Source organism: Diorhabda carinulata, chromosome 10, assembly GCF_026250575.1.
Source record: "Diorhabda carinulata isolate Delta chromosome 10, icDioCari1.1, whole genome shotgun sequence".
Classification (NCBI taxonomy): domain Eukaryota; kingdom Metazoa; phylum Arthropoda; class Insecta; order Coleoptera; family Chrysomelidae; genus Diorhabda; species Diorhabda carinulata.
In genome coordinates, this window is record NC_079469.1 from 13,632,770 (window position 1) to 13,660,341 (window position 27,572).

Here is a 27,572-nt window from a genome sequence, read left to right on the forward strand (position 1 = left end):
ATTTTATATCCTTCTATCATATTTTTTTGAAACACCCTATAATAAAAAAATATTAAAAGTAATAAATAAATAAAATATATGAGACGCCTATGGTGCTGATAATACATCAGCTACATTAATTTAGAAGTTATCTACTTTATCGACAGTGGATATTAATATCAAATAAAGTTCAACTTGTAGTTCAGTTACTCGACAGTAGATGCTGCTACTAGTAACGAAAGTTATTAATAATAAATATTTCCTTAATTAAATGCTTTTTCGAAAATATAAGTATATTTGTATATTAATTGAAAATTTTTCTATGTTATCAGCAACTAGCGATTAATGTAAGAAAAGTAGTATTATTGCGATTGCTGGTGTTGTGGTTCCGTTAAAAAACGATAGATCGCGCTTATATGTCAAAGTGTGACATAAATATTTCAAATAGTATACAGGGGTATCCAAAATTAAGGCGATTTCCGTATATTCATAAACAAATTTAATAATAAAAAAATATGTAAATATAGGAAAATTTATTAGATTTCTTCGTTTTTCTTCGTATTCTGAGTAGTAGATTTCGAATTTTGTAAAGGTAAATTACGATTTAACGTGTTCAATTTGATGAGAGTTACCTACAAGAACAAACCAAACGAATTTTTGTTTTCTACGTGGATATTTCCACCTACTTTAGATGTTTCTCTTTGTCCTTCGCATGTAGTCCTACGAAATAGGTCTTGAATCGACTTTCTTAGCTTTCTTGATAAAGTGAAATAAACAATTGGATTCAAAGCTGAATTCCAATGGCCCAAAAGTAGCAAGTAACGACTTTTCTGTTGGGTAAATTTGTCTGCTGATTCGTCGTCTGATGATACTGATTTTAGATCGGTTACTAACATCCAAACGTGTATTGGTAGCCAACAAATTGCAAATATTGCGGCTAGGAGAAACAATACGTAAGCTACTCTTCTTCTTTTCACTATTACGTTGCCTGACTACAAAAAATTTAATGATATAAACGGTCAACTTAAATTTAGAGCTCTATATCTCGTGAAATAAAAACGATACGTGAACAAAAATTTGACCTGTTATAGAAAAATTGTTTATAAATCGAGTGGTTTTTGAAATTTGACTCTAAGTAGAGCCGTTCGAAAGATATGAGCTATTTTATGAGACAATGCTCTTTTTTTCTAATTTTTAAAAAGTCAACTTTAAGGTCTTATATCTCGTAAACTAGAAACATTGAATGTATCCAAATATGGTAAAATATAGTACAACAATTTCTCAATCAAATGACATCAAAAACTGTATTCCATCTTGTGCTGTACAAAATATACGAGGTTTTTCATAAAACAATGTTATTTTTCAAATTTATGAAAAGTCACTTTTAATGCCCTGTATCTCCTAAACTAGAATAATTAGAAACGTCAAATTTTGAGAGTACGTGAAATAATATTTTATAAATCAATTGACGTTTGCTATAATATTATATTTTCATTTATTCAAAAAATACGAGATATTTTAGAAAACATTTCTTAATTTTTTAAGAAGTCACTTTTAAAGCCCTGTATCTCGTAAACTAGAATAATTAGAAACGTCAAATTTTGAGAGTACGTGAAACAATAATTTATAAATCAATTGACGTTTGGTATAATATTATATCTTTATTCATTCAAAAAATACGAGGTATTTTAGAAAACATTTCTTAATTTTTTAAACAGTTAATTTTAAAGCCCTGTATCTCGTAAACTATAGCAATTAGAAATATAAAATATTCTCATAATATAGAACATTATATTATAAATCAATTGACGTTTCGTAAAATATTTTATCTTTATTCATTTAAAAGTTACGAGGTATTTTACGAAACAATGTTATTTTTCAAATTACTGAAAAGTCACATTTAAAGCCCTGTATCTCGTAAACTAGAATAATTAGAAACGTCAAATTGTGAGAGTACGTGAAACAATAATTTATAAATCAATTCATGTTTGGTATAATATTGTATCTTTATTCATTCAAAAAATACGAGGTATTTTAGAAAACATTTCTTAATTTCAACTTTAAAACTCTATATCTCGCTAACTAGCTGAAATAAAAACTTGAAAATTTGACATTTCACGTAACTTTTTCTTGTTAATCTGTGTAAAATTTTACAAAATACCATTTTGTATGGTTCGCTAAATATAATTAAAAATATTTTATCCCATGCTGTTCCAAACATCTTACAACGTATTTAAATCGATCCAATAGGTTTAAATGATATGATTTATTACCAGAAAAAAAATTTTTAACCTGCCTGATATCGAGAATCATCATAAAGTTCATTAATAGCACAAAGGGTTCGTCCCATCGTAGTGTAAGTAAACGTCATTATCAACCCTGAAAAAAAAACCATGAAAAAATGAACGTATCACATCACAATCCACCGTATAGGCCAGACCTGAACCTCACCTGGTATTAAAAATATGAACGTGAACCAAATTATTCCAAGAACGTGTCGAGATATAAAAAAATCATCCCAATTTTCCAAACACAAGTAAACAGAAATATTCCTATCGGGTAATGGTATATTTTCCACTTCCAAATCATACACCCATAAAACCGGACAAAATACCACCATGGAAATGGTCCAAATACCACTAATATTAACAAGACAACCGCGTTTATCGAAAGGTGGGTACAACAAACCCATAAGAGGTTTAGTTATGGCGAAATATCGATGCATCGCCATAGCTGTTATAGTCAGAATGCTAGTGGCAACAGCGATACCTTAAAAAAATATTTTTTAAACCTCACGCAGTTTTGGAACACCCTGTACTTACATTCTACGTAAGCTATTATTTTGCAGCTATATCTATCGAAGCTGTACAACGTCGTATATGCCCTCCACATAGCGTTTGGCATACAAATAAGGGTAACAAACAAATCTGCCGTGGATAAATTTAATAAAAAATAATTACTCGTTCTGCAATGCAAAAATCGTACGTCTCAGAAACCGTGCGCCATTGCCGGTTTTATTTATTATAACTATTTTATAATATATAACGAATACAAATAGATAAATTAGTATAATGATTTGAAATAATGTTTATAAATAAAAAATAATCGATAAGATTATTAGAAAAAATGATAAAAGACGTATAAAAATTATAATAAATTAATCTACTAAAAGTGACAACGTTGTAAAATCATAATCATTCGCGCCATTTTATATATATGTTGTCTTCTCATAGCTGCCATGACGTTAATTAGTTTATAAGTGTTTTTAAGTTTATTTAAGTAGTTTATTAATAATATACACCCTGTAAGTGTGAATTTTCATGGTGTTTTAGTGTTATATTGACAAAACAATTGGATTACATCAATTAGAATCTATATTTTCACTGGTAAGTTTTATATTCTAATTTAATATCGATGCGTCTATTCATTTCGTATTTAGAGATGGAAGTTACACATTTTAACGATTCTTTTGTTATTTTCTTACTTACCTTTTTATCCTAATTTTCGAAATTACGATTATAAAAAGTAAATTAGCTCCTAAAGCAGTTAAAAAAACAGGTATATATATACCTATCAGGACGTAATCATTATTATTGAATTCTTCTAGTAAACGATTCACGTCAATTTCAAAATTTGTTCCATTGGAATCGTTCATGATATATTTTTATCTGGAAGTAAATAAATATATTAATTTAATTATGTCGTGGACATCTGTTGGTTTTAATAACTTTAATAATAACACTGGTGGACAAAAAAACTGTAACACATATACATATATTGTTTTTTTTATTTGGAAACTATTAGCAATATCAAAATTGTGTAGGATAGTGTAATTAACTTTTCTATGAAAAGAAAAAAAGTCAATAATTCACTTTTTGCTTATTTTCGTTTTAATATTTACCAGAAGGTAAGAAAGTGAATTTATGATCGAATCGACTGCTAAATATTTATCTCAACGTGTAGACTTGATTGTATATTACGAATATATATATATATAAATAAAAAATGGCTTTCAAGTTATATCCAGATGTATCTGGAAAAAATTAGTTTATAAGAATTGTTAATTTTAAACCACCGTATATTATCGGAAACTATTATTTTTAAAAATGCAAAATTTTGATAGTTTATGAATTAAATATTTCTCAATGTATAGGGATCGATTATAAATCTCATAGTTTAGTGATTCAATGAATATAAGCGAAATTATATATGTAGGAATAATTTACGTTTCACCTCATATATTATCAACGAATAGTATTAAAATTTTTGAAAAATATCAAGTAAATATTCCTAAATCCATTTATATTTCGAATAAGATTCAATGTTTAACGGTATTTATAAAAGATTAATTGAAAATAAAACTTTACTTCAACACCCTGTATTTTAAAAACTCACAGTGTACAAAATTTCACAAATTACCGAGCGACTACTAAAAATCGTTTCTATTTATTTATTTCACTTTTCGTAATATTTTTTTAATAGCTTGATCTATAGTCCGTTCATTTTCAAATGAAATAATATTTTATTTAGACATCCTGTATTTTAAAGACTCGTAGTGTAGAAAATTACACGAATTATGTAGCAACTTTTCCAAAAAAATTATTTCTATTTGTTTATTTCACTTTTTGTAATAGTTTTTTAGTAGCTTAATCTATAGTCCGTTCATTTTCAAATGAAATAATATTTTATTTAGACTTCCTGTATTTTAAAGACTCGTAGTGTGAAAAATTACACGAATTATGTAGCAACTTTTCCAAAAAAATCGTTTCTATTCATTTATTTCACTTTTCATAAAATTTTTTTAGTAGCTTGATCTATAGTCCGTTCATTTTCAAATGAAGTAATATTTTAACTGAATTTTTTCGATTTTTTTCGTATTTTTATACGATTAATTGATATAAAATAAATATTTTCGACTTACCTGTACTATAACTTCTATTTACAACTCAAATAAACTTCAAAATTCGAAAAAAAACAAAGGAAACTTCAATATAGCCGAAATTTCATTCTCCGAATGATTTTTTGTGCATCCCTCCAAACACCTGAGTGTGTGCGCGATCCGTTTATCTCCCCCTCCATGGAAATCCCCCCGGTATCTTCCCTGTTGTATGTCGGTATTTTAAAGAATTTTGACTAAATTTATTGGGTGTAAAGAAAATAAACCTAACCTCAATAAAATACGTATTGCGTATTGTAGGAATCGACTATTTTTAAATCTACCTTCTGCTTTAAATTATTAGCGAAAACTTAACCAATTAATGCTAAAAATAATTTTTGTTTATAATTTCGTAGTTTTTATTAGTTTACAGTAAACGATTTATTTTTAGTTTATTGTTTTGGGGAACTTTGAAATGCATTTTATAATAATAAGAATCAGTCAAAAAAAAACAGATTTTTGATGAGTTAATTATTGTAGATGTTTTCGTAAACTTATAGTCTATTCATCATTTTTAGATTGAATTTTATTTGCTTCTTATTTCGAGTTTTGTGAACTAGTATAGTCAGTTCATCCATTTAAGCCCTAATTATGTTTATTCTTGATATAACTAGTTTGAATGGAGGGTTGTAAGTCACACATTTTCGAAATTTTTAGTCTAAATTGATTTTTTCTCGTAGAATTATAGTCAGTTCACTTATTTAAGCCCTAAGTCAAAGTACACCCAGAAAACTGGGTGTACTGAAGGTTTTGCTATAGTAATTTTCATAGTTTTGAAGTTTTGGGGCCTAAATTGATTTCTTCTTATAGATTTATAGTCGGTTCATACTTTTAAGCCCGATTTTTATTTATTCTCAATATAATTGGTTTCAATTGAGGTTTTGCTGTGGTAATTCAAATATTGATGAAGTTTTGTGCTGTAAATTGATAAAACGGCGATTTTTTCTCGTAGTATTATAGTCGGTTCATCTGTTTAATCCCAAATTTGATTTATATATTTATAAAAATGGATGTAATGAAGGTTTGGATGTAGTGATTTTCAAATTTTCACAGTTTTTTGGTCTAAATGGATAGAAAATAGATTGGTTCTTATAGATTTATAGTCGGTTCATCTATTCAAACCTGAATTATATGTATGCTCAATGTAACTGGGTTAAATAAAGATTTTTGGACTGGCGATTCTCATATTTTTGATGCTTTGGGATCTAATTTGATCATGAATTGATTTTCCATCATATATTTATAGTCGGTTCATCAATTAAAACCCAAATTCCATTTGTTTCTAAGAAAAATCGATAAAATCTAGTTTTCCCTTAGTATTTTCTATATTTTCGAAGTTTTTCGGTAGAAATGAACACAAAACTGCTTTTTCATCATAGATTTATAGTCGGTTCATCCATTAAAGTCCACATTCCATTTGTTTCTCGGAAAAAACGATAAAACCCCTCCTTTTTTCTGAGTATTTTCTATATTTTCGAGGTTTTTTGGTAAAAGTGAACACAAAACTGATTTTTCATCATAGATTTATAGTCGGTTCATCCATTAAAGTCCAAATTCCATTTGTTTCTCGGAAAAAACGATAAAACTCTACTTTTTTCTGAGTATTTTCTATATTTTCGAGGTTTTTTGGTAAAAGTGAACACAAAACTGCTTTTTCATCATAGATTTATAGTCGGTTCATCCATTTAAGTCCAAATTCCATTTGTTTCTCGGAAAAAACGATAAAACTCTACTTTTTTCTGAGTATTTTCTATATTTTCGAGGTTTTTTGGTAAAAGTGAACACAAAACTGATTTTTCATCATAGATTTATAGTCGGTTCATCTATTTAAGTCCAAATTCCATTTGTTTCTCGGAAAAAACGATAAAACTCTACTTTTTTCTGAGTATTTTCTATATTTTCGAGGTTTTTTGGTAAAAGTGAACACAAAACTACTTTTTCATCATAGATTTATAGTCGGTTCATCCATTAAAGTCCAAATTCCATTTGTTTCTCGGAAAAAACGATAAAACTCTACTTTTTTCTGAGTATTTTCTATATTTTCGAGGTTTTTTGGTAAAAGTGAACACAAAACTGCTTTTTCATCATAGATTTATAGTCGGTTCATCCATTTAAGTCCAAATTCCATTTGTTTCTCGGAAAAAACGATAAAACTCTACTTTTTTCTGAGTATTTTCTATATTTTCGAGGTTTTTTGGTAAAAGTGAACACAAAACTGATTTTTCATCATAGATTTATAGTCGGTTCATCTATTTAAGTCCAAATTCCATTTGTTTCTCGGAAAAAACGATAAAACCCTACTTTTTTCTGAGTATTCTCTATATTTTCGAGGTTTTTTGGTAAAAGTGAACACAAAACTACTTTTTCATCATAGATTTATAGTCGGTTCATCCATTTAAGTCCAAATTCCATTTGTTTTTCAGAAAATTCTATTTTCTGTTTTTTTGGTAAAAGTGAACAGAAAACTGATTATTCATCAAAGATTTATAGTCGGTTTATCCATTGAGGCCTGCAGTATATTTCTTTTCCAAAGTACAACAATAATTACGCGATTTCAACTGTTTTTTCAACTGTCCCTTGAAACTAGACAAAATAATCCTCCTGGAAAGAAAAATGTTAAATAAATAAATTTCGACACTCAAAAAACTTTATTAACAACAATAAACATTTATCACAATATTTTTTTCGAATTCCTCATTTACAACATGGTGTTTTCGACTTTTTTCCGACTCCTTCGGTACCATCTTTTTCCGACTCCTCCTCTATCAAATTTCGTCTTCGAAGGATAATTCTGCAGGACGTTCCCTTTACGATAATCGTTTTCTTGTTCCTTAGGATTCGTCAATCGAATTTTGATCGTATCGTTCGCTTAAAAACGAAAAATCGTCTTAAAATGTTCGATAAAATGAATCGATTCCTACCTGATTTCGAATACGTATACGTGTCATATCGATTTCCGTACGACATACACGTCAAACTACCGCAAATAGCCGATTTGAAATAATTCCTAAATCTGAAACCAAAGCGCCATCTATTATCATACAAATTTCCATAAAAACGACTTTTTAAAGTTACCTTGTATTCATCCAATAATAAATTAGGGGATTTACCATGGCGTTCGACATTGCTAACCAATAGAACCCGAGATAAACGTGCTGAGTGTATTTTTTAAACAAAATTTTCGTATCGAAATAAACATAGATAAAGTAGATGTGGTAAGGTAGCCAACAAGATCCGAATATAACTACAACTAATACAAACATCTTCACCACCTAAAAATACGAATTTACCAATCAGATCCATAAACTGAAAATTAATTCTACTACTATAAAGGCGAGTACGGTCCTGTACAATTTTAAGTAATATTTACACCGATTCATTGGAGTTGGCTTCGATTTCGATTACTGAAAAGTTGTTTGACAGCTGTCAGAATTAATATTAATCCCGTTTCTCGCGTTGTCGAGTTTAGATTGTACAATTTTTAGCGACACAAAATTTTAAGATTTTATCAATAATTTTCTTTGAATCGTCATACTTGAAGCTTTTCACAAAACACCAACAGATTTATCATTGTTTCGTTTATTTTTATATTAAATTTCACGTATCACTTATAAATAGTAACTGAGATACAGGGAGTTCAAGTTTTTTTGTCATAAAAATGACATACCTACCACTTTTACCCTTATATCGACCGAACCGTTTAACTTAGAGCTTTTTTAAAAACATCATTCGATTCATAATCTTTTAATATATAAATTTGTAGAATTTAACATTTCGGTTCGGAATGATAACAGAGATACAGGGTGTTAAAAATGAAAAACTTTTTTTGTCATGAATATGACATACTCCCACTTCTACCCTTATATCGACCGAACTGTTGAACTTAAAGCTTTTTTAAAAACATCATTCGATTTATAATCTTTTCATCTACGAATGTGTCAAATTTCACATTTCAGTTTGGAATGATAACTGAGATACAGGGTATTAAAGTTGATGAACTTTATTGTTATAAAAATGACATACTTTATTTTCAATCCTAATATCTTTCAAATCATTCAACTCAGAGCCTCATATAGCACTTCAATCGATTCATAATCTTTTCAATTATACACCTGTCGAATTTGACAACGTTAACTTGCAAACTCACCCTTCTTTTTGATTTAATAGCATCCATTTGTCTTTGCGTTTTTTCTCCAATAGATCCCGATCCCCATAGTACCGTACCAATCATGGTATAAGAAATCGACATTAAAACCATGGGTACTACATAAGTAACTACCAGAAAAGTCGTTTGGTACCTAAAAAAGCATTTTACCAAAAATATATTTAAGTATTGCCATCTATTAACTATTAATACTACCTCCTATTTATTTATACAGTTAATTCGTAATAGTTTTAATATATCTATCGTATAATAGGTGGCGTTGCAATACGTAAAACTGTAATGCCGATAAAATAGATAGTGAATATTTTTAACCATAGGCGTATCATTTAAATATTTTTTATGGATAATTTTTTTTTTGAAAATAAGGTTTTTTTGGCAAAAAATCCCTTAGCTATCCGGTTGGTACATATATACGAGGAGTTCACGAAAAATTCTCGACTTAAATATGTATCTAATCATTGATGATTGTCTCACCAGAAGTCATAAGTTGAGCCGAAATGTTTCTCGTCGGGCCAAACTAGTATGCAACCAACTCGATGTTTTTTCTTCGTACTACAACAATTTAAGCAAAAGTAAATTATTTTGATACTTTTTTCAGCGTGATTCCGTTTTGTATATATACAGTTTGTCCCTGTTGCAAAAATATACTTACACGTGAGCTACTGTTCTCGAGTAAAGTAAACAGGGAAGCGCCAGTAACATACTGGTTGTCCAGATGATCGCGATGATGATTATAGATGAAGTTTTCGACATTCGAGGTTCTAAGGGGTAAACTATAGCTAAATATCTGCGAATAAAATGATACTAGATCTCGATATCTGCCTTAAAATCATCAAAATTAATATTATAGTACTAAAATCATCCTAAACCAATTCATTAGATCATCTGGTGGACTTTTAAATCGCCAGATTTTATATCGTTAGATTTATATAAATAATAACCACATATGAAGCTCCGTATCTCAGAAACAATTAACTATAACAAATTGTTTTTATGCCCTTTATATTGTGAACCATTTACTTTATAAACTGTCAAATTTTTTGTTATTTATTTTCTTTAGTTTCCGAGATACGGGGTGTTGAAGTCCGATCGCAATTTTTTTCATAAAAATGACATAGTTTCCTTTCTATTTTAATATCGACTAAATCGTCCAACCAAGAGCTTTTTATAAAACGCCATACGATTCAATATCGTTTAATCCATGAACGCGTCAAATTTGACATTATAGTTATAAATAATAACTGAGATACAGGGTGTTGAAGTCGTCTCTTACTTTTGTCATAAAAATGACATAGTTTTCTTTCTACCCTCATATTAGCCAAACCGTTATACTTAGCAGTTGTCACTAAACTGTAATCGATTTGTAATGTTTTTATTTACATACATGTTAAATTTGACATTATAGTTATGAATAATAAAAAAGATACAGGGTGTTAAAAGCGTCTCTCATTTTTTTTATAAAAATGACATACTTTTCTTTCTACCCTCATATTTCCCAAACCGTTATACTTAGCGCTTATCACTAAACAGCAATCGATTTGTAATGTTTTCATTTACATATATGTCAAATTTGACATTATAGTTGTGAATAATAACTGAGATACAGGGTATTAAATTCCACTTGCTATTTTTGTCATAAAAACGACATACTTTTCTTTCTACCCTCATATTTCCCAAACCGTCGTAGTTAGCGCTTCTCACTAAACTGCAATCGATTCGTAATGTTTCTATTTACATATGTGTCAAATTTGACAGTATTGTCATGAATAATAACTGAGATACAGGGTGTTAAATTCTACTTGCAATTTTTGTCATAAAAACGACATACTTTTCTTTCTACCCTCATATTTCCCAAGCCGTCGTAATTAGCGCTTCTCACTAAACTGCAATCGATTCGTAATGCTCCTATTTACATATGTGTCAAACTTGACAGTATGGTTATGAATAATAACTGAGATACAGGGTGTTAAATTCCATTTGCAATTTTTGTCATAAAAACGATATACTTTTCTTTCTACCCTTATATATACCGAATTGTTATGCTCAGGGCGTTACAAAAACCTTGTACAGACTAGAAAAGTTCTAATTTTCCAATAAAATATCTTTTCACAAAAAATTTTTAACCTATTTTCGAGATACAGTGCAGTAAAGTTACAACTTATAATTTAGTCGAACTAATTTTGAAATCTCCTGTATGTTTAAATTTTTTTTGGGTTTTCGGATGCTAGAATAATATTATTATACCTGTCACATGAAATTCCTGTCAAAGTAAACACGCTGGCAGCAACTGTCGCATTAGCAATGAAATTACTTACAGTGCAATACCAATTCCCAAAAGTCCAATTTCTGTAAAAACAAAAAAAATCGTTTCTGTTTATCAAAATTATTTCAACAAACAATATACAGGATGTACGTGAAAAACCGTTCAAAAAACAACAATTTTATTAAATTAAATCGTTTTCATTCACAAATTTTAATATTGTTTTAAGCCTGTCGGCGTATCCTGCGCTATTTTTCATTTCGTATTCCATTTGGTCCATGAAATTCCCGTCATTTTCAACATTGGAAAAATCGGGAGCCTCTTCCGGCTCCGAATTAACCAATTTTAAGATCATTATACTCGTATAAACACCAAAAGCCATGAAAGTATGCAAATGTTTTTCCAGATCGTCATAGGAAAATATCTGATTCACATCGCAACCGAATTCTCTCAATCTCGATGATAGGGCTTCATAATATAATTGTAAATATTTTTTGTAATTTTTTAAGACCGCCTCCGAGCTATTGGTCAATAGAAAATAGACTATATCATAAGCGGGGGTGGTAACAGAAGACATTTGCCAGTCAATTATCCTTAAACTTGAAGGTACATCCGATACCTGAAAGAAAAATATTGAATGTACGTTTTTTTTTATTTTACCCCATAAAAATAATTATAACTTTGAAATCAATGAAAATATCGAATTATTTCTAAACTCATTCGATTATAGAATAATTGATTTATATCCTGTGAAATTTTGACGTTCCTCTTTCTATTGATTTCTGAGATACAGTGCCCTAAAGTTCGTTAACATTTCTCAGTACTATCAAAATTATACCACCATAAAATGCGTCCTAACCTCAAAACCAGTGAGATTATCGAATTTTTTCTAAACTCATTAGATTATAGAATAATAGATTTATATCCTGTGAAATTTTGACGTTCCTCTTTCTATTGATTTCTGAAATACAGTGCCCTAAAGTTCGTTAACATTTCTCAATACTATCAAAAATTATGACTCCAGAAAATTCATCATAACCTCAAAACCAGTGAGATTATCGATTTATTTCTAAACTCATTTGATTACAGAATAATTGATTAATGTCCTGTCAAAGTTTTACGTTCTTATTTCTTTTAATTTCTGAGATACAGTGCCCTAAAGTTCGTTAACATTTCTCAGTACTATCAAAATTATACCACCATAAAATGCGTCCTAACCTCAAAACCAGTGAGATTATCGAATTTTTTCTAAGCTCATTAGATTATAGAATAATAGATTTATATCCTGTGAAATTTTGACGTTCCTCTTTCTATTGATTTCTGAGATACAGTGCCCTAAAGTTCGTTAACATTTCTCAGTACTATAAAAAATTACAACTCCATAAAATCCATCATAACCTCAAAACCAGTGAGATTATCGAATTATTTCTAAACTCATTTGATTATAGAATAATTGCTTTATATCCTGTGATATTGTGACGTTTCTATTTCAACTGACTTCTGAGATACAGTGCCCTAAAGTTCGTTAACATTTGTGAGTACTATAAAAAATTACAACTCCATAAAATTCATCATAACCTCAAAACCAGTGAGATTATCGAATTTTTTCTAAACTCATTTGATTACAGAATAATTGATTCATGTCCTGTCAAAGTTTTACGTTCTTATTTCTTTTAATTTCTGAGATACAGTGCCCTAAAGTTCATTAACATTTCTCAGTACTATCAAAATTATACCACCATAAAATGCGTCCTAACCTCAAAACCAGTGAAAATAGCAAATTATTTCTAAACTCATTTGATTATAGAATAATTGCTTTATATCCTGTGAAATTTTGACGTTTCTATTTCAATTAATTTCTGAGATACAGTGCCCTAAAGTTCGTTAACATTTCTCAGTACTATCAAAATTATACCACCATAAAATGCGTCCTAACCTCAAAACCAGTGAGATTATCGAATTTTTTCTAAACTCATTAGATTATAGAATAATAGATTTATATCCTGTGAAATTTTGACGTTCCTCTTTCTATTGATTTCTGAAATACAGTGCCCTAAAGTTCGTTAACATTTCTCAATACTATCAAAAATTATGACTCCAGAAAATTCATCATAACCTCAAAACCAGTGAGATTATCGATTTATTTCTAAACTCATTTGATTACAGAATAATTGATTAATGTCCTGTCAAAGTTTTACGTTCTTATTTCTTTTAATTTCTGAGATACAGTGCCCTAAAGTTCGTTAACATTTCTCAGTACTATCAAAATTATACCACCATAAAATGCGTCCTAACCTCAAAACCAGTGAGATTATCGAATTTTTTCTAAGCTCATTAGATTATAGAATAATAGATTTATATCCTGTGAAATTTTGACGTTCCTCTTTCTATTGATTTCTGAGATACAGTGCCCTAAAGTTCGTTAACATTTCTCAGTACTATAAAAAATTACAACTCCATAAAATCCATCATAACCTCAAAACCAGTGAGATTATCGAATTATTTCTAAACTCATTTGATTATAGAATAATTGCTTTATATCCTGTGATATTGTGACGTTTCTATTTCAACTGACTTCTGAGATACAGTGCCCTAAAGTTCGTTAACATTTGTGAGTACTATAAAAAATTACAACTCCATAAAATTCATCATAACCTCAAAACCAGTGAGATTATCGAATTTTTTCTAAACTCATTTGATTACAGAATAATTGATTCATGTCCTGTCAAAGTTTTACGTTCTTATTTCTTTTAATTTCTGAGATACAGTGCCCTAAAGTTCATTAACATTTCTCAGTACTATCAAAATTATACCACCATAAAATGCGTCCTAACCTCAAAACCAGTGAAAATAGCAAATTATTTCTAAACTCATTTGATTATAGAATAATTGCTTTATATCCTGTGAAATTTTGACGTTTCTATTTCAATTAATTTCTGAGATACAGTGCCCTAAAGTTCGTTAACATTTCTCAGTACTATCAAAATTATACCACCATAAAATGCGTCCTAACCTCAAAACCAGTGAGATTATCGAATTTTTTCTAAACTCATTAGATTATAGAATAATAGATTTATATCCTGTGAAATTTTGACGTTCCTCTTTCTATTGATTTCTGAAATACAGTGCCCTAAAGTTCGTTAACATTTCTCAATACTATCAAAAATTATGACTCCAGAAAATTCATCATAACCTCAAAACCAGTGAGATTATCGATTTATTTCTAAACTCATTTGATTACAGAATAATTGATTAATGTCCTGTCAAAGTTTTACGTTCTTATTTCTTTTAATTTCTGAGATACAGTGCCCTAAAGTTCGTTAACATTTCTCAGTACTATCAAAATTATACCACCATAAAATGCGTCCTAACCTCAAAACCAGTGAGATTATCGAATTTTTTCTAAGCTCATTAGATTATAGAATAATAGATTTATATCCTGTGAAATTTTGACGTTCCTCTTTCTATTGATTTCTGAGATACAGTGCCCTAAAGTTCGTTAACATTTCTCAGTACTATAAAAAATTACAACTCCATAAAATCCATCATAACCTCAAAACCAGTGAGATTATCGAATTATTTCTAAACTCATTTGATTATAGAATAATTGCTTTATATCCTGTGATATTGTGACGTTTCTATTTCAACTGACTTCTGAGATACAGTGCCCTAAAGTTCGTTAACATTTGTGAGTACTATAAAAAATTACAACTCCATAAAATTCATCATAACCTCAAAACCAGTGAGATTATCGAATTATTTCTAAACTCATTTGATTACAGAATAATTGATTCATGTCCTGTCAAAGTTTTACTTTCTTATTTCTTTTAATTTCTGAGATACAGTGCCCTAAAGTTCGTTAACATTTCTCAGTACTATCAAAATTATACCGTCATAAAATGCGTCCTAACCTCAAAACCAGTGGAAATATCGAATTATTTCTACACTCATTCGATTATAGAATAATTGATTCATATCCTGTGAAATTTTGACGTTTCTATTTCAATTAATTTCTGAGATACAGTGCTCCAAAGATCACTACCATCTTTCATTGGGTAATTCTAAATTCAAATATCATCTTTCTCGTTTTTGAGGAAGAAATAACTTATTGATGATTCACCCTGTATTTCGAGTTGAAAATATGTTCGAAGTATGCAGTAATTTATAATTTATGAGCATAATCACTTTATATATTCTAGGTTTTACTTCCAACTAATTTATTTTGATGTTATAATTATTATCTTTATTTGATTAATATTTTTATCGAAATTAATGGCATATTTCATGGAATTATTTATTCAATGATAATTTATCTTTTAAATAGTGTGAAGTTAGAATAATAACATGCATTGTTCATTGTTTTAAACAAATCTACGTCACTTGAAAATCGATTTTTAAAATTTTTTTCAACTCTGAATTATTTTTCACATATTTTTTATATATTTCTTCAATTGTTTTATGTAGAGGTTTTTATAGAATTTTTACGATTGTTTATTACACGCCTTAGTAGAATTTTGAATTTTCAGTTAAGATTATACAGGGTATAACATTTTTTTGTACCATCAATTATTATAGACAAAGATTTCGTCGTGTTTTTGCACTTATCACTTTAAAAATAGTTTAATATGAAAATTTAACTCGAAAATTTCGTGTTTCTAATTTCAAAAAAGGTATTTTTTTATACAAAAACCAAGATATAGAGCTCAAAAGATAATATTATTAAAAATGTTATATTCTTATGAACTGACTTATATATTCGAAACCCTTATATATAATAAGTCGTTTTTATGATTCTTAAATAGGAAAATAGTTAATGAATAAGCTGTGAAAATTTCATTTTTTCAATCCAACTAATTCTTGAGATACAGTGTCTTAAAGTTCACTATCATTAAAAATTATATCTTCATAAAATTGTTCATAACTCAAAAACAAGTGAGAATAATGATTTTTTTTTAATTATTTTGATTATAAAATGAATAGTTCATGATCTGTTAAATTTTCATATTTCTATTGTCATTAGTTTCTGAGATACAGTGCCACAAACTTCGTTTGCATCTTTTAGTTCTAACTTCATAAAAATAGTTATAACTTCAAAACTAGTGAAAATGTTGACATTTTTATAAGTTCTGTTGACTACGGAATAAATTTTTCTTAAATTGTCAAATTCTCATGTTTGTATTGCCTGTAATTTCTGAGATATAGTGCCTCAAAGTTCGTTTACATCTTTTTGTTTTAACACAATTCCAACTTTATAAAAATTTTTATAACTTCGAAACTAGTGAAAATAATGATGTTTTCATAAATTCTTCCGACTACGGAATAAAATCTTCATAAAGTGTCAAATTCTTATATTTCTATTACCTCTAATTTCTGAGATATAGTGCCCCAAAGTTCGTTTACATCTTTTCGTTTTAACAAAAATTCCAACTTCATAAAAATTGTTATAACTTCAAAACCAGTGAAAATATTGACATTTTTATAAATTCTGTTGATTATACAATAGATTCTTCATGAACTATGAAATTTTCATGTTCCTATTTACGTTAATTTCTGAGATACAGTGCCTTAAAGTTTGTTTCAGTAAAAACTATCTTCATAAAAATAATTCTAACTTCAAAACCAATGAAATTAAAGATTTTTCGATAAATTATATTGATTAAACAATAAATGTGTCATAAACCGCCAAATTTTCATGTTTCTATATCCATTAATTTCTGAGATACAGTTTCCTAAAGGCAATTGGTATTTTCCATTATCAAAAATTATACCCCCATAAAATCGACCATATCTCCAAAACTATTTCACGCAAAGAGTTATAAGAACACCCAGTATATAAAAGAACAATTCCTTATTAATCCATGAAATTTTCACTGAGGAACTATTTTTATTTTACGAAATACAGGGCGTCAAATGTACCAAATCAAAAATAAATAAAAACAATCGCTTATCAAAAGTTATACCTCCATAAAATCGACCATATCTCCAAAACTATTCCACGTAAAGAGTTATATGAACACCCAGTATATAAAAGAACAATTCCTCATTAATCCATGAAATTTTCACTGAGGAACTATTTTTATTTTACGAAATACAGGGCGTCAAATGTACGAAACCAAAAATAAAAAATAAAAACAATCGCTTAACTAAATTTCGACCAATACTGTATATATTTAATAGAAAAAAAATTATATTTACCTCATATTTAAACAAAAAATTGTTGCACCAACAATCCCCATGACACACCACCAACTTAAACTCGTCATTATCGAAACGATTCTGAAATAAATCGTAAATTTGACTTTCCACTTTCTTAAGACACTCCACCAGGTCCTGATCGCCCTCCACAGCCTTATACCCATTACTCATCACAGCATTGACGTACCCTTGGAATTTATCCTTATTCCCGATCATCTCCATGTTGTCGAAAACGTTTTTTTTAATAGGACGAGTCACTCGAGCGAATAATTCACCGTCTAACTGCCTCATAGCCAAAGACACCGCGTGGAAATTTGCGTATTGGACTAAAACGGCCTCTACGTGATCGTGGTTCATGGGGATTCTTTTATCCCATAATTTGTAGCCGGATTTTTTTAAATTCTCCATTACGAGAGACTCGTTTTTATCTTCTATACAGTAGCCGTAGAGTTTGGGGGTGCTGTCGAAGGCGTCGGCGATGTTGTGGTCTTTTTGGTATTTTTCGAATTCCGGGAAAACTTTGTTGTACATGTAGATCTCCCTGTCGAACATTTCGTGCACCGGGGCCGCTTTTCTGAAGGCTTCGTTCTGGTGGGCGGTTTTCAGGATGAGGTTTAGGGTTTTTTGTTTGTTGTATAGGGTGATGGCTGTTAGGATGCCGAGGAAGTTGTCGCCTTTCAGCGATCCGGGGGTTTTGGTTAATCGGAAATTTTCGATGTCGTTTTCGTTGGCGATTTTCCGAATGAGATTTTGTTGTTTTTCGGTGAGATCCATTTCGGTGGGTTTATCTGGCGCGACTGATTGATGATGTTGTTGTTTTGATGTCGGCCTTGGACTCTAATCAAATCTAATCATCATCGTCGTGTCCCCCCTATTCGTTTTTATTACATAACGAGTTTCGTTCAATTTCTAATTGTTATTTAAATATATATTATACCAGATGTATTAGGAAAGTTTTTAGAAATATTTTTATAAAAATCGATGCGGTTTTTGAAAATTTGAAAAATACGTAAAAAACTTTTGGAATTTTGGAAATAATTTCGAAAATTTTTGGAATCTGGACGGGATTTAGGATATTTTGAGAGTTTTTGGAAAATTCGTACAACATCAAAATTTTTGCGAATTTTTGAAAATTGAATGATGACGTTAAATGTTCCAAAAATGTTATGAACTAATCCAGAACATTAAAAATGTTCCCAAAAGCCATAAAATGTTCCTCAAGACCATAATATTGTTCCAAAATAGTAAAAACCATATAAACCCCATATAAAATGTTCAAACAAAGAGAACACTATTCGAAAACGGTTTGAAACCTTTAAAAGTGTTTTTGAAAATTGGGATTTGTTCTATAACGTTCTAACGCAGATTAAAAATGTTCTATGGTGACGTTTAATGTTCCAGAAATGTTATAACATTCAAAATTGTTCCAGAAGAATTAAAAATGTTCCCGAAAGCCATAAAATGTTCCCAAAAGCCATAAAATATTCCCAAAAGCCATAAAATGTTCCCAAAAGTAATAAAATGTTCCTAAAAGCCATTAAATTGTTCCTAAAAGCCATAATATGTTCCCAAAAGTTATTAAATTGTTACTAAAAGCCATAAAATGTTCCCAAAAGACATAAAATGTTCCTAAAAGTCATAAAATGTTCCCAAAAGCCATTAAATTGTTCCTAAAAGCCATAATATGTTCCCAAAAGTTATTAAATTGTTCCCAGAAGCCATAAAGTGTTCCCAAAAGCCATAAAATGTTCCTAAAAGCCATAAAATGTTCCCAAAACCCATTAAATTGTTCCTAAAAGCCATAAAATGTTCCTAAAAGCCATAAAATGTTCCCAAAAGCCATTAAAATATTCCCAAAAGCCATAAAATGTTCCCAAAAGCCATTAAATTGTTCCTAAAAGCCATAAAATGTTCCCAAAAGTCATTAAATTGTTCCTAAAAGCCATAAAATATTCCCAAAAGCCATAAAATGTTCACAAAAGCCAATAAATTGTTCCCAAAAGCCATTAAATTGTTCCTAAAAGCCATAAAATGTTCCCAAAAGCCATTAAATTGTTCCTAAAAGCCATACAATGTTCTCAAAAGCCATAAAATGTTCCCAAAAGCCATTAAATTGTTCCTAAAAGCCATAAAATGTTCCCAAAAGCCATAAAATGTTCCCAAAAGCCATTAAAATATTCCCAAAAGCCATAAAATGTTCCCAAAAGCCATTAAATTGTTCCTAAAAGCCATAAAATGTTCCCAAAAGCCATTAAATTGTTCCTAAAAGCCATTAAAATATTCCCAAAAGCCATAAAATGTTCCCAAAAGCCATTAAATTGTTCCTAAAAGCCATAAAATGTTCCCAAAAGCCATTAAAATATTCCCAAAAGCCATAAAATGTTCCCAAAAGCCATTAAATTGTTCCTAAAAGCCATAAAATGTTCCCAAAAGTCATTAAATTGTTCCTAAAAGCCATAAAATATTCCCAAAAGCCATAAAATGTTCACAAAAGCCAATAAATTGTTCCCAAAAGCCATTAAATTGTTCCCAAAAGCCATTAAATTGTTCCTAAAAGCCATAAAATGTTCCTAAAAGCCATAAAATTTTCCCAAAAGCCATTAAAATATTCCCAAAAGCCATAAAATGTTCCCAAAAGCCATTAAATTGTTCCTAAAAGCCATAAAATGTTCCCAAAAGTCATTAAATTGTTCCTAAAAGCCATAAAATATTCCCAAAAGCCATAAAATGTTCACAAAAGCCAATAAATTGTTCCCAAAAGCCATTAAATTGTTCCTAAAAGCCATAAAATGTTCCCAAAAGCCATTAAATTGTTCCTAAAAGCCATACAATGTTCTCAAAAGCCATAAAATGTTCCCAAAAGCCATTAAAATATTCCCAAAAGCCATAAAATGTTCCCAAAAGCCATTAAATTGTTCCTAAAAGCCATAAAATGTTCCCAAAAGTCATTAAATTGTTCCTAAAAGCCATAAAATATTCCCAAAAGCCATAAAATGTTCACAAAAGCCAATAAATTGTTCCCAAAAGCCATTAAATTGTTCCTAAAAGCCATAAAATGTTCCCAAAAGCCATTAAATTGTTCCTAAAAGCCATACAATGTTCTCAAAAGCCATAAAATGTTCCCAAAAGCCATTAAATTGTTCCTAAAGACTATAAGTTTGTTCAAACAAATGCGGTGTATAATTTATTCAAACGTTTCAATAGAATCTCAACTTCATAATGAACGTTTTCAAAGTTCAACAATAATCTGTGAAGCTCGTAAAATCAATTGAGACGACGTGGAAAGCAAAAAACAAGACGCGTTAATTTAATCATACACGTCATTCGCGAAAACTTTCTTTTCGAAAAACCGTGGCGAATATGTTGATTCGAAACTTTTATTTACGCTCAATTATTTTCGAATCTTTTCGAGCGGTAAATCGAATCAGAAATAGACGTTATCTTATCTTAATTGGAAAATTTTTCGTCTGATATAATTTTCTTCGTCATTGAACGCGAAATCGACAATAATAATAGACGTTTATACCTTCGTAACATATAAATGAAGTTGAAGATGCAATTTAAGGTCGTCAAAAGGAGATCGGCGGCGCTGAGGTTGACTAGAAAGTAGTTGGTTACCGTTCTCATCCTTCGGTGGGCTGTAACAAATAAAGAACATCCCGAAAATACCTTACGACCAGCGACAAACAACCATCATCAACCATATTAAACCAAAACGTCCTTACCGACGATTATCCAGATGACTATACAGTTCCCGCACGTTGCCGTTATTATCATAAATAAGAAGACGATACTCCAAACGATCTGCGCGATCATCGACATCAAATTATCGTATTCTATCGTATCTTGAAGGGGATTTGGAGGAGCTTCAGCAGAAGATTTATTGTACCGACACAGCTGGAACAGGAAAATAATCATTTTTTACAAGTTTCCTGTGATTATGGATGAATTTCAAAACATTTTACGAAGTTCCAGATCATTTTAGACCCTTCCATATCTTTACAGAACATTCTACTTTGTTCTAAATCATTTTGGAATATTATAAATGGTTCCAGAACGATTTTAGAACGTTCTAAATTGTTCCAGATCATTTAAGAACGTTCTAAATTGTTCCAGATCATTTAAGAACGTTCTATATACTTCCAGAACATTCTACTTTGTTCTAAATAATTTTGGAATATTATAAATGGTTCCAGAACATTTTTAGAACGTTCTAAATTGTTCCAGATCATTTAAGAACGTTCTATATACTTCCAGAACATTCTACTTTGTTCTAAATCATTTTGGAATATTATAAATGGTTCCAGAACATTTTTAGAACGTTTTAAATTGTTCCAGATCATTTAAGAACGTTCTATATACTTCCAGAACATTCTACTTTGTTCTAAATCATTTTGGAATATTATAAACGGTCCCAGAACGATTTTAGAACATTCTAAATTGTTCCAAATCATCTTAAAACGTTCAATATCTTTCCAGAAGATTCTACTTTGTTCTAAATCATTTTGGAATATTATAAATGATTCCACAACGATTTTAGAACATTTTAAATTGTTCTAGATCATTTTAGAACGTTCAGTATCTTAACAAAACATTATATTTTGTTCTGAATAATTTTGGTATATTATAAATTTGTTCCAGAACGAGTTTAGAACGTTCTAAGTAGATTTATCTCTCTTTCCAGGAGATTTGACTCCGGTCTTGATTATTTTGGTTAATTATAATATGTTCCAGGACAATTAAGGAACATTCTAAGTAGTTCAGGGTCATTCTAAAGGATTCTACAGCAATTTTGGAATATTTATGACTTTATAATTTGTTCTATAACGATTTTAGAACTGTATTAGTTGTTCCCTACTATTTTAGTGAATTCTATGTTGTTCCAGATCGATTTTAGAACGTTCTAAGTAGTTCTTGAATTTCTTCATTCCAGTTCCTTATAAATAATAGAACTTCTGAAAATATTTATAATGGTTTTCAAAACCTCTATGAATTTCGATCGATTTCTAATTCGTTATTGTTCATTTGATGACGTTTTAGTTTGTACCAGAATAATTTTAGATCGTTATAATTTGTTCCAGACAGGTTTAGAACTTTCTAATTTGTTCCGGATAGTTTTAAAACTCGTTAAATAATTCCTGGGACATTCTAAATGATTCCCTACCGATTATTTGATATTCTAAGTTGTTCCAGGTCATTTTATGAGATTTTAAATTGTTTTAGAACAATTTTGGAATATTAAAAATTGTTTCGGTACAATTTATAGCATTCCAGGACAATTTTAGAACCTTTTCAAATTCTTCCAGATCGTTTTGACAATTATAAATTGTTCCGAATCGTTTTTATAAAATCTGCATGCATCTGTATGCCTAGAGAAGAAAAAATATTTACTGATTTGTACGTTTTTGATAGGGTATATTTGTTTTCGAATATAATTGGTGAAAGTTCAAGTGTATAATGATGTTATAGACCAATTAATACTTTGCGTTTACCTCGTACGTTAATTAAATTCCGTTTGAAACAAACGACGTTCGTTTAACCTCCAAATTAGATCGTATATAGCGTGTACAAATCTATTTACTTCATCTAATTTAATTAGAACACGTTCTCCTTTCTATCTGATACAATTGAATGATGTAATTTGATGTTTCGATATGATATTTCGTTCTTTATAAAGTTAAATGAAAAATCAACATTCGCAATAGGATTTCTAAGATGTTCCAGATCGATTTGATACATGCATATAATTGTTCGAGTATATTAAGGGGTTTTATTATAGTTCTAGAACAATATTTGAACATTCTAAACCGTTCCAGAACCAAATGAAAACGTTTCAATTTGTTCCAAAACATTTTCATACATTCTAAGTTGTTCCAGATCCTTCTAGGTTATTCTTAATAATTCCAGAACAATTTTAGAACATTCTAAATCATACAAAATCATTTTAGAAGATTATAAAAGCTTTCAGGACAATTTTAAAACATTATAATCTGTTCCAGAACAAATTTAAAACATTATAATCTGGTCCAGAACAATTGCAACATTTTTAATTCTTGATTTTTATACATTCTAAGTTGTTCCAAATGATCCTGACACATTTTTAATAATTCCAGAACAGTTTTGTGATATTATAAATTGTTCCAAGTGATTTTATGAAGCCAATTCAAAAAAATTGTTCTAGATCCTTCTGGGATATTCTTAATAGTTCCAGAACAATTTTAGAACATTATAAATTGTTTTATGCGAATCTATGAAATCATAAATGGTTTGATGGTTGATTTAGAATATTATAAATTGTTCTAAATACTTTCTGTATATTCCAACTTATTCTGATTCAGTTTAAAACATTCTAAATCGTACAAAATCATTTTAGAAGATTCGAAAAGCTTCCAGGACAATTTTAAAACATTATAAATTGTTCAAGGCGATTTTATGATAATTTTATATTGTTCCAGGACAAATTTAAAATATTATAATCTGTTCCAGAACAAATGCTGCATAAATTAAATTCTTCCAGAACAATTTTTATACGTTCTAAGTTGTTCCAAATGATCCTGGAACATTCCAAGTGATTTTGTGAAATTGTGAATGGTTTGAAAGCAAATTCAAAAGATTATAAATTGTTCTAGATAATTTCGGAACATTTTTGATTGTCTAGTTCATTTTAGAACATTATAAATTGTTTTATGCGAATCTATGAAATTATAAATAGTTTGAAAATTGATTTAAAATATTATAAATTGTTCTAAATACTTTCTGTATATTCCAACTTATTCTGATTCATTTTAAAACATTCTAAATCGTACAAAATCATTTTAGAGAATTCGAAAAGCTTCCAGGACAATTTTAAAACATTATAAATTGTTCAAGGCGATTTTATGATAATTTTATATTGTTCCAGGACAAAATTAAAATATTATAATCTGTTCCAGAACAAATGCTGCATAAATTAAATTCTTCCAGAACAATTTTTATACGTTCCAAATGATCCTGGAACATTCCAAGTGATTTTGTGAAATTGTGAATGGTTTGAAAGCAAATTGAAAAGATTATAAATTGTTCTGGATAATTTCGGTACATGTTTGATTGTTCTAGTTCATTTTAGAACATTCTAATTTGTTCCAAAACATTTTCTTTCCGAAAAATTTCCCACCCAGTTCCAGAAATTTGACAAAACTCACTCAAATATTTTAAAACTTTACAACACGCTCCGGAATATAACAAAAATGGAAAAAAAAATCAAAAATTTTGAAAAAAGTTTATTTTCCATCTAACAATATTTCAAAAACTTCCAAAAAACGCGTCAATTTTCTTATTGAAACGATTTATAATTAGTTTTATCTACGTACACAATTTCTTCATTATCTAGATACTTTTTGGTTAACACCGGTATACTACCAACCCAATCTTTTTTATAAACAAACTGTCGGCCATCATCGTCCGTATGTACCTTATCGGGAACGTTAATTTCTAATTTCAAACCTAATTTTTCTCCCAAATCCTTCAAAGCCGTTTCAATGACAGATGCTGCATTTAAAGTTACCAAAAACAAACAAAATATCTGTAATAAACAAAATAAAACAAAAAACAAAAATACAAATAGAAACATACAAACAAACTCACAATCAGTAACCTCATTTTCGTGTATGTTCGTGTTAGATCGAGTGTATTCGTAATAAACTATATTCAATCAACTGAAGTGAAGGTGGTGATTTCTTTCGGTTTTATTATTAATAAAATCATGATTATGATAAAATTATTGATAAGAATAATATTTTTAAATTATTTTTATCGGTTTTTTTTTGATAAAATTTGCGATTTACCTCTGGTCCGTCCATGGTTTCATTTTGAAAACTTCATATCGCGAATTTTGTGAGAAATCAACTAGCTAGCTGTCAACCGAATCAACCGAACTTCGACTGGTTACTGATGCCTTACCACGCTTTTCCATAATTTCCACTAGAAGACGCGCATGATTTCCGTTGCCGAAAGAAAAAGTAAATAAAAAAAAATGGTTGAAACGGCGTTGTTTCAATTTAATATTCATAATTTATGGATGGTAAACGGATGGAATGATTATTTTCTTTTAGTACTTCCTAAAGTTTTGTTGAAAAGTTTCGAAATAATTGATTTGTTGTCTTAGGTTTATAGTCGGTTCATCCTATTAAGCCCATTTTTAGTTATTAATAGAAAACTTGGTTTTACGAATATTTTGCTTTTAATTTTCCACATATCTTCGAAGTTTTTAATGAAAGTTAACAGGAAATTTATTTTTCCTCGTGAATTATAGCCGGTTCATCCTATAAAGCCCAATTTTAATTATTAATAGAAAACTTATATTTTGCTTTTAATTTTTCACATATCTTCGAAGTTTTTAGTGAAAGTTAACAGGAAATTTATTTTTCCTCGTGAATTATAGTCGGTTCATCGTATAATTCCATTCATATCCGATATAAATCGATAAATAAATCATTTTATTTCAGTATTTCACATATTTTTAATGATTTTAGGTATACTTTAATAAAAAAATTGATGTTTATTGATAAATTATAGTCGGTTCATCAATTAAAAATTAAATTTCGTGTATATATATTTAAATAAATGCCTTAAACAAATATTTTTATACAGTATTATTCATAATTTTGTAATTTTTGGGTCTATTTTGAGAGAAAATTGACATCTTTTCATTGTTATAGTCGGTTCATCAATTAAAAACTGTATTTCGTGTATATATATTTAAATAAATGCCTTAAACAAACATTTTTATGAAAAATTATTCATAATTTTGTAATTTTTGGGTCTATATTGACAGAAAATTGACATCTTTTCATTGTTATAGTCGGTTCATCAATTAAAAACTGTATTTCGTGTATATATATTTAAATAACTGCCTTAAACAAACATTTTTATACAGTATTATTCATAATTTTGTAATTTTTGGGTCTATTTTGAGAGAAAATTGACATCTTTTCATTGTTATAGTCGGTTCATCAATTAAAAACTGTATTTCGTGTATATATATTTAAATAAATGCCTTAAACAAACATTTTTATGAAAAATTATTCATAATTTTGTAATTTTTGGGTCTATATTGAGAGAAAATTGACATCTTTTCATTGTTATAGTCGGTTCATCAATTGAAGATTAAATTTCGTGTATATATATTCAAATAACTGCCTTAAACAAACATTTTTATACAGTATTATTCATAATTTTGTAATTTTTGTGTCTATTTGAGAGAAAATTGACATCTTTTCATTGTTATAGTCGGTTCATCAATTAAAAATTAAATTTCGTGTATATATATTTAAATAAATGCCTTAAACAAACATTTTTATACAGTATTATTCATAATTTTGTAATTTTTGGGTCTATTTTGAGAGATAATTGACATCTTTTCATTGTTATAGTCGGTTCATCAATTAAAAATTAAATTTCGTGTATATATATTTAAATAAATGCCTTAAACAAATATTTTTATACAGTATTATTCATAATTTTGTAATTTTTGGGTCTATTTTGAGAGAAAATTGACATCTTTTCATTGTTATAGTCGGTTCATCAATTAAAAACTGTATTTCGTGTATATATATATTTAAATAAATGCCTTAAACAAACATTTTTATACAGTATTATTCATAATTTTGTAATTTTTGGGTCTATATTGACAGAAAATTGACATCTTTTCATTGTTATAGTCGGTTCATCAATTGAAGATTAAATTTCGTGTATATATATTCAAATAACTGCCTTAAACAAACATTTTTATACAGTATTATTCATAATTTTGTAATTTTTGGGTCTATTTTGAGAGAAAATTGACATCTTTTCATTGTTATAGTCGGTTCATCAATTAAAAACTGTATTTCGTGTATATATATATTTAAATAAATGCCTTAAACAAACATTTTTATACAGTATTATTCATAATTTTGTAATTTTTGGGTCTATTTTGAGAGAAAATTGACATCTTTTCATTGTTATAGTCGGTTCATCAATTAAAAACTGTATTTCGTGTATATATATTTAAATAAATG

At 28.9% G+C, this 27,572-nt stretch overlaps 3 protein-coding genes across 7 annotated transcripts; all 3 read right to left on the minus strand.

The window, feature by feature from the left end:
* Positions 1-463: 463 nt before the first annotated feature.
* On the minus strand, positions 464-5,228 carry LOC130898594 (QRFP-like peptide receptor). Of its 2 annotated transcripts, none has more exons than XM_057808002.1 (7): positions 4,901-5,228; positions 3,468-3,647; positions 2,802-2,944; positions 2,431-2,748; positions 2,272-2,358; positions 666-967; positions 464-611 (listed from the first exon to the last, which is right to left on the minus strand). In XM_057808002.1, the coding sequence occupies exons 2-7, from the start codon at positions 3,632-3,634 to the stop codon at positions 516-518; spliced, it is 1,113 nt and encodes a 370-aa protein (XP_057663985.1). In that variant the 5' UTR covers positions 3,635-3,647; positions 4,901-5,228; the 3' UTR covers positions 464-515. The 2 variants fall into 2 exon arrangements, with proteins under 2 accessions (XP_057663985.1, XP_057663986.1); XM_057808003.1 differs by having other exon boundaries at positions 2,802-2,906; positions 4,901-4,972.
* A 2,316-nt stretch (positions 5,229-7,544) lies between these two features.
* On the minus strand, positions 7,545-25,460 carry LOC130898592 (tachykinin-like peptides receptor 86C). Of its 4 annotated transcripts, none has more exons than XM_057807998.1 (10): positions 25,359-25,460; positions 21,261-21,432; positions 21,062-21,173; positions 11,325-11,426; positions 9,733-9,867; positions 9,555-9,632; positions 9,063-9,213; positions 7,991-8,187; positions 7,837-7,928; positions 7,545-7,783 (listed from the first exon to the last, which is right to left on the minus strand). In XM_057807998.1, the coding sequence occupies exons 1-10, from the start codon at positions 25,371-25,373 to the stop codon at positions 7,614-7,616; spliced, it is 1,224 nt and encodes a 407-aa protein (XP_057663981.1). In that variant the 5' UTR covers positions 25,374-25,460; the 3' UTR covers positions 7,545-7,613. The 4 variants fall into 4 exon arrangements, with proteins under 4 accessions (XP_057663981.1, XP_057663979.1, XP_057663982.1 ...); XM_057807996.1 differs by having other exon boundaries at positions 7,837-7,946; XM_057807999.1 differs by lacking the exons at positions 21,062-21,173; positions 21,261-21,432 and adding an exon at positions 24,885-25,096 and having other exon boundaries at positions 7,837-7,946.
* Positions 11,505-18,368, minus strand: LOC130898593 (uncharacterized). The gene is made up of 2 exons (XM_057808001.1): positions 17,536-18,368; positions 11,505-11,959 (listed from the first exon to the last, which is right to left on the minus strand). The coding sequence occupies exons 1-2, from the start codon at positions 18,307-18,309 to the stop codon at positions 11,525-11,527; spliced, it is 1,209 nt and encodes a 402-aa protein (XP_057663984.1). The 5' UTR covers positions 18,310-18,368; the 3' UTR covers positions 11,505-11,524.
* Positions 25,461-27,572: the final 2,112 nt, after the last annotated feature.

What these genes read in the sequence shown, in the direction of transcription:
- LOC130898592 (XM_057807996.1), bottom strand. An exon ending in AGTCATCTGGATAATCGTCG is followed by an intron (nt 21,174 to 21,260) that starts GTAAGGACGTTT and finishes TATTTGTTACAG; the next exon opens with CCCACCGAAGGATGAGAACG. An exon ending in TCGAGAACAGTAGCTCACGT is followed by an intron (nt 9,633 to 9,732) that starts GTAAGTATATTT and finishes AAATTGTTGTAG; the next exon opens with TACGAAGAAAAAACATCGAG.
- LOC130898594 (XM_057808002.1), bottom strand. Translation starts at nt 3,634, where the DNA reads ATGAACGATTCCAATGGAACAAATTTTGAAATTGACGTGAATCGTTTA. An exon ending in TCGAAAATTAGGATAAAAAG is followed by an intron (nt 2,945 to 3,467) that starts GTAAGTAAGAAA and finishes TTTGCATTGCAG; the next exon opens with AACGAGTAATTATTTTTTAT. An exon ending in GACAAAGAGAAACATCTAAA is followed by an intron (nt 612 to 665) that starts GTAGGTGGAAAT and finishes TTGTTCTTGTAG; the next exon opens with GTAACTCTCATCAAATTGAA.
- LOC130898593 (XM_057808001.1), bottom strand. Translation starts at nt 18,309, where the DNA reads ATGGATCTCACCGAAAAACAACAAAATCTCATTCGGAAAATCGCCAAC. An exon ending in ATTTTTTGTTTAAATATGAG is followed by an intron (nt 11,960 to 17,535) that starts GTAAATATAATT and finishes TTTTTCTTTCAG; the next exon opens with GTATCGGATGTACCTTCAAG.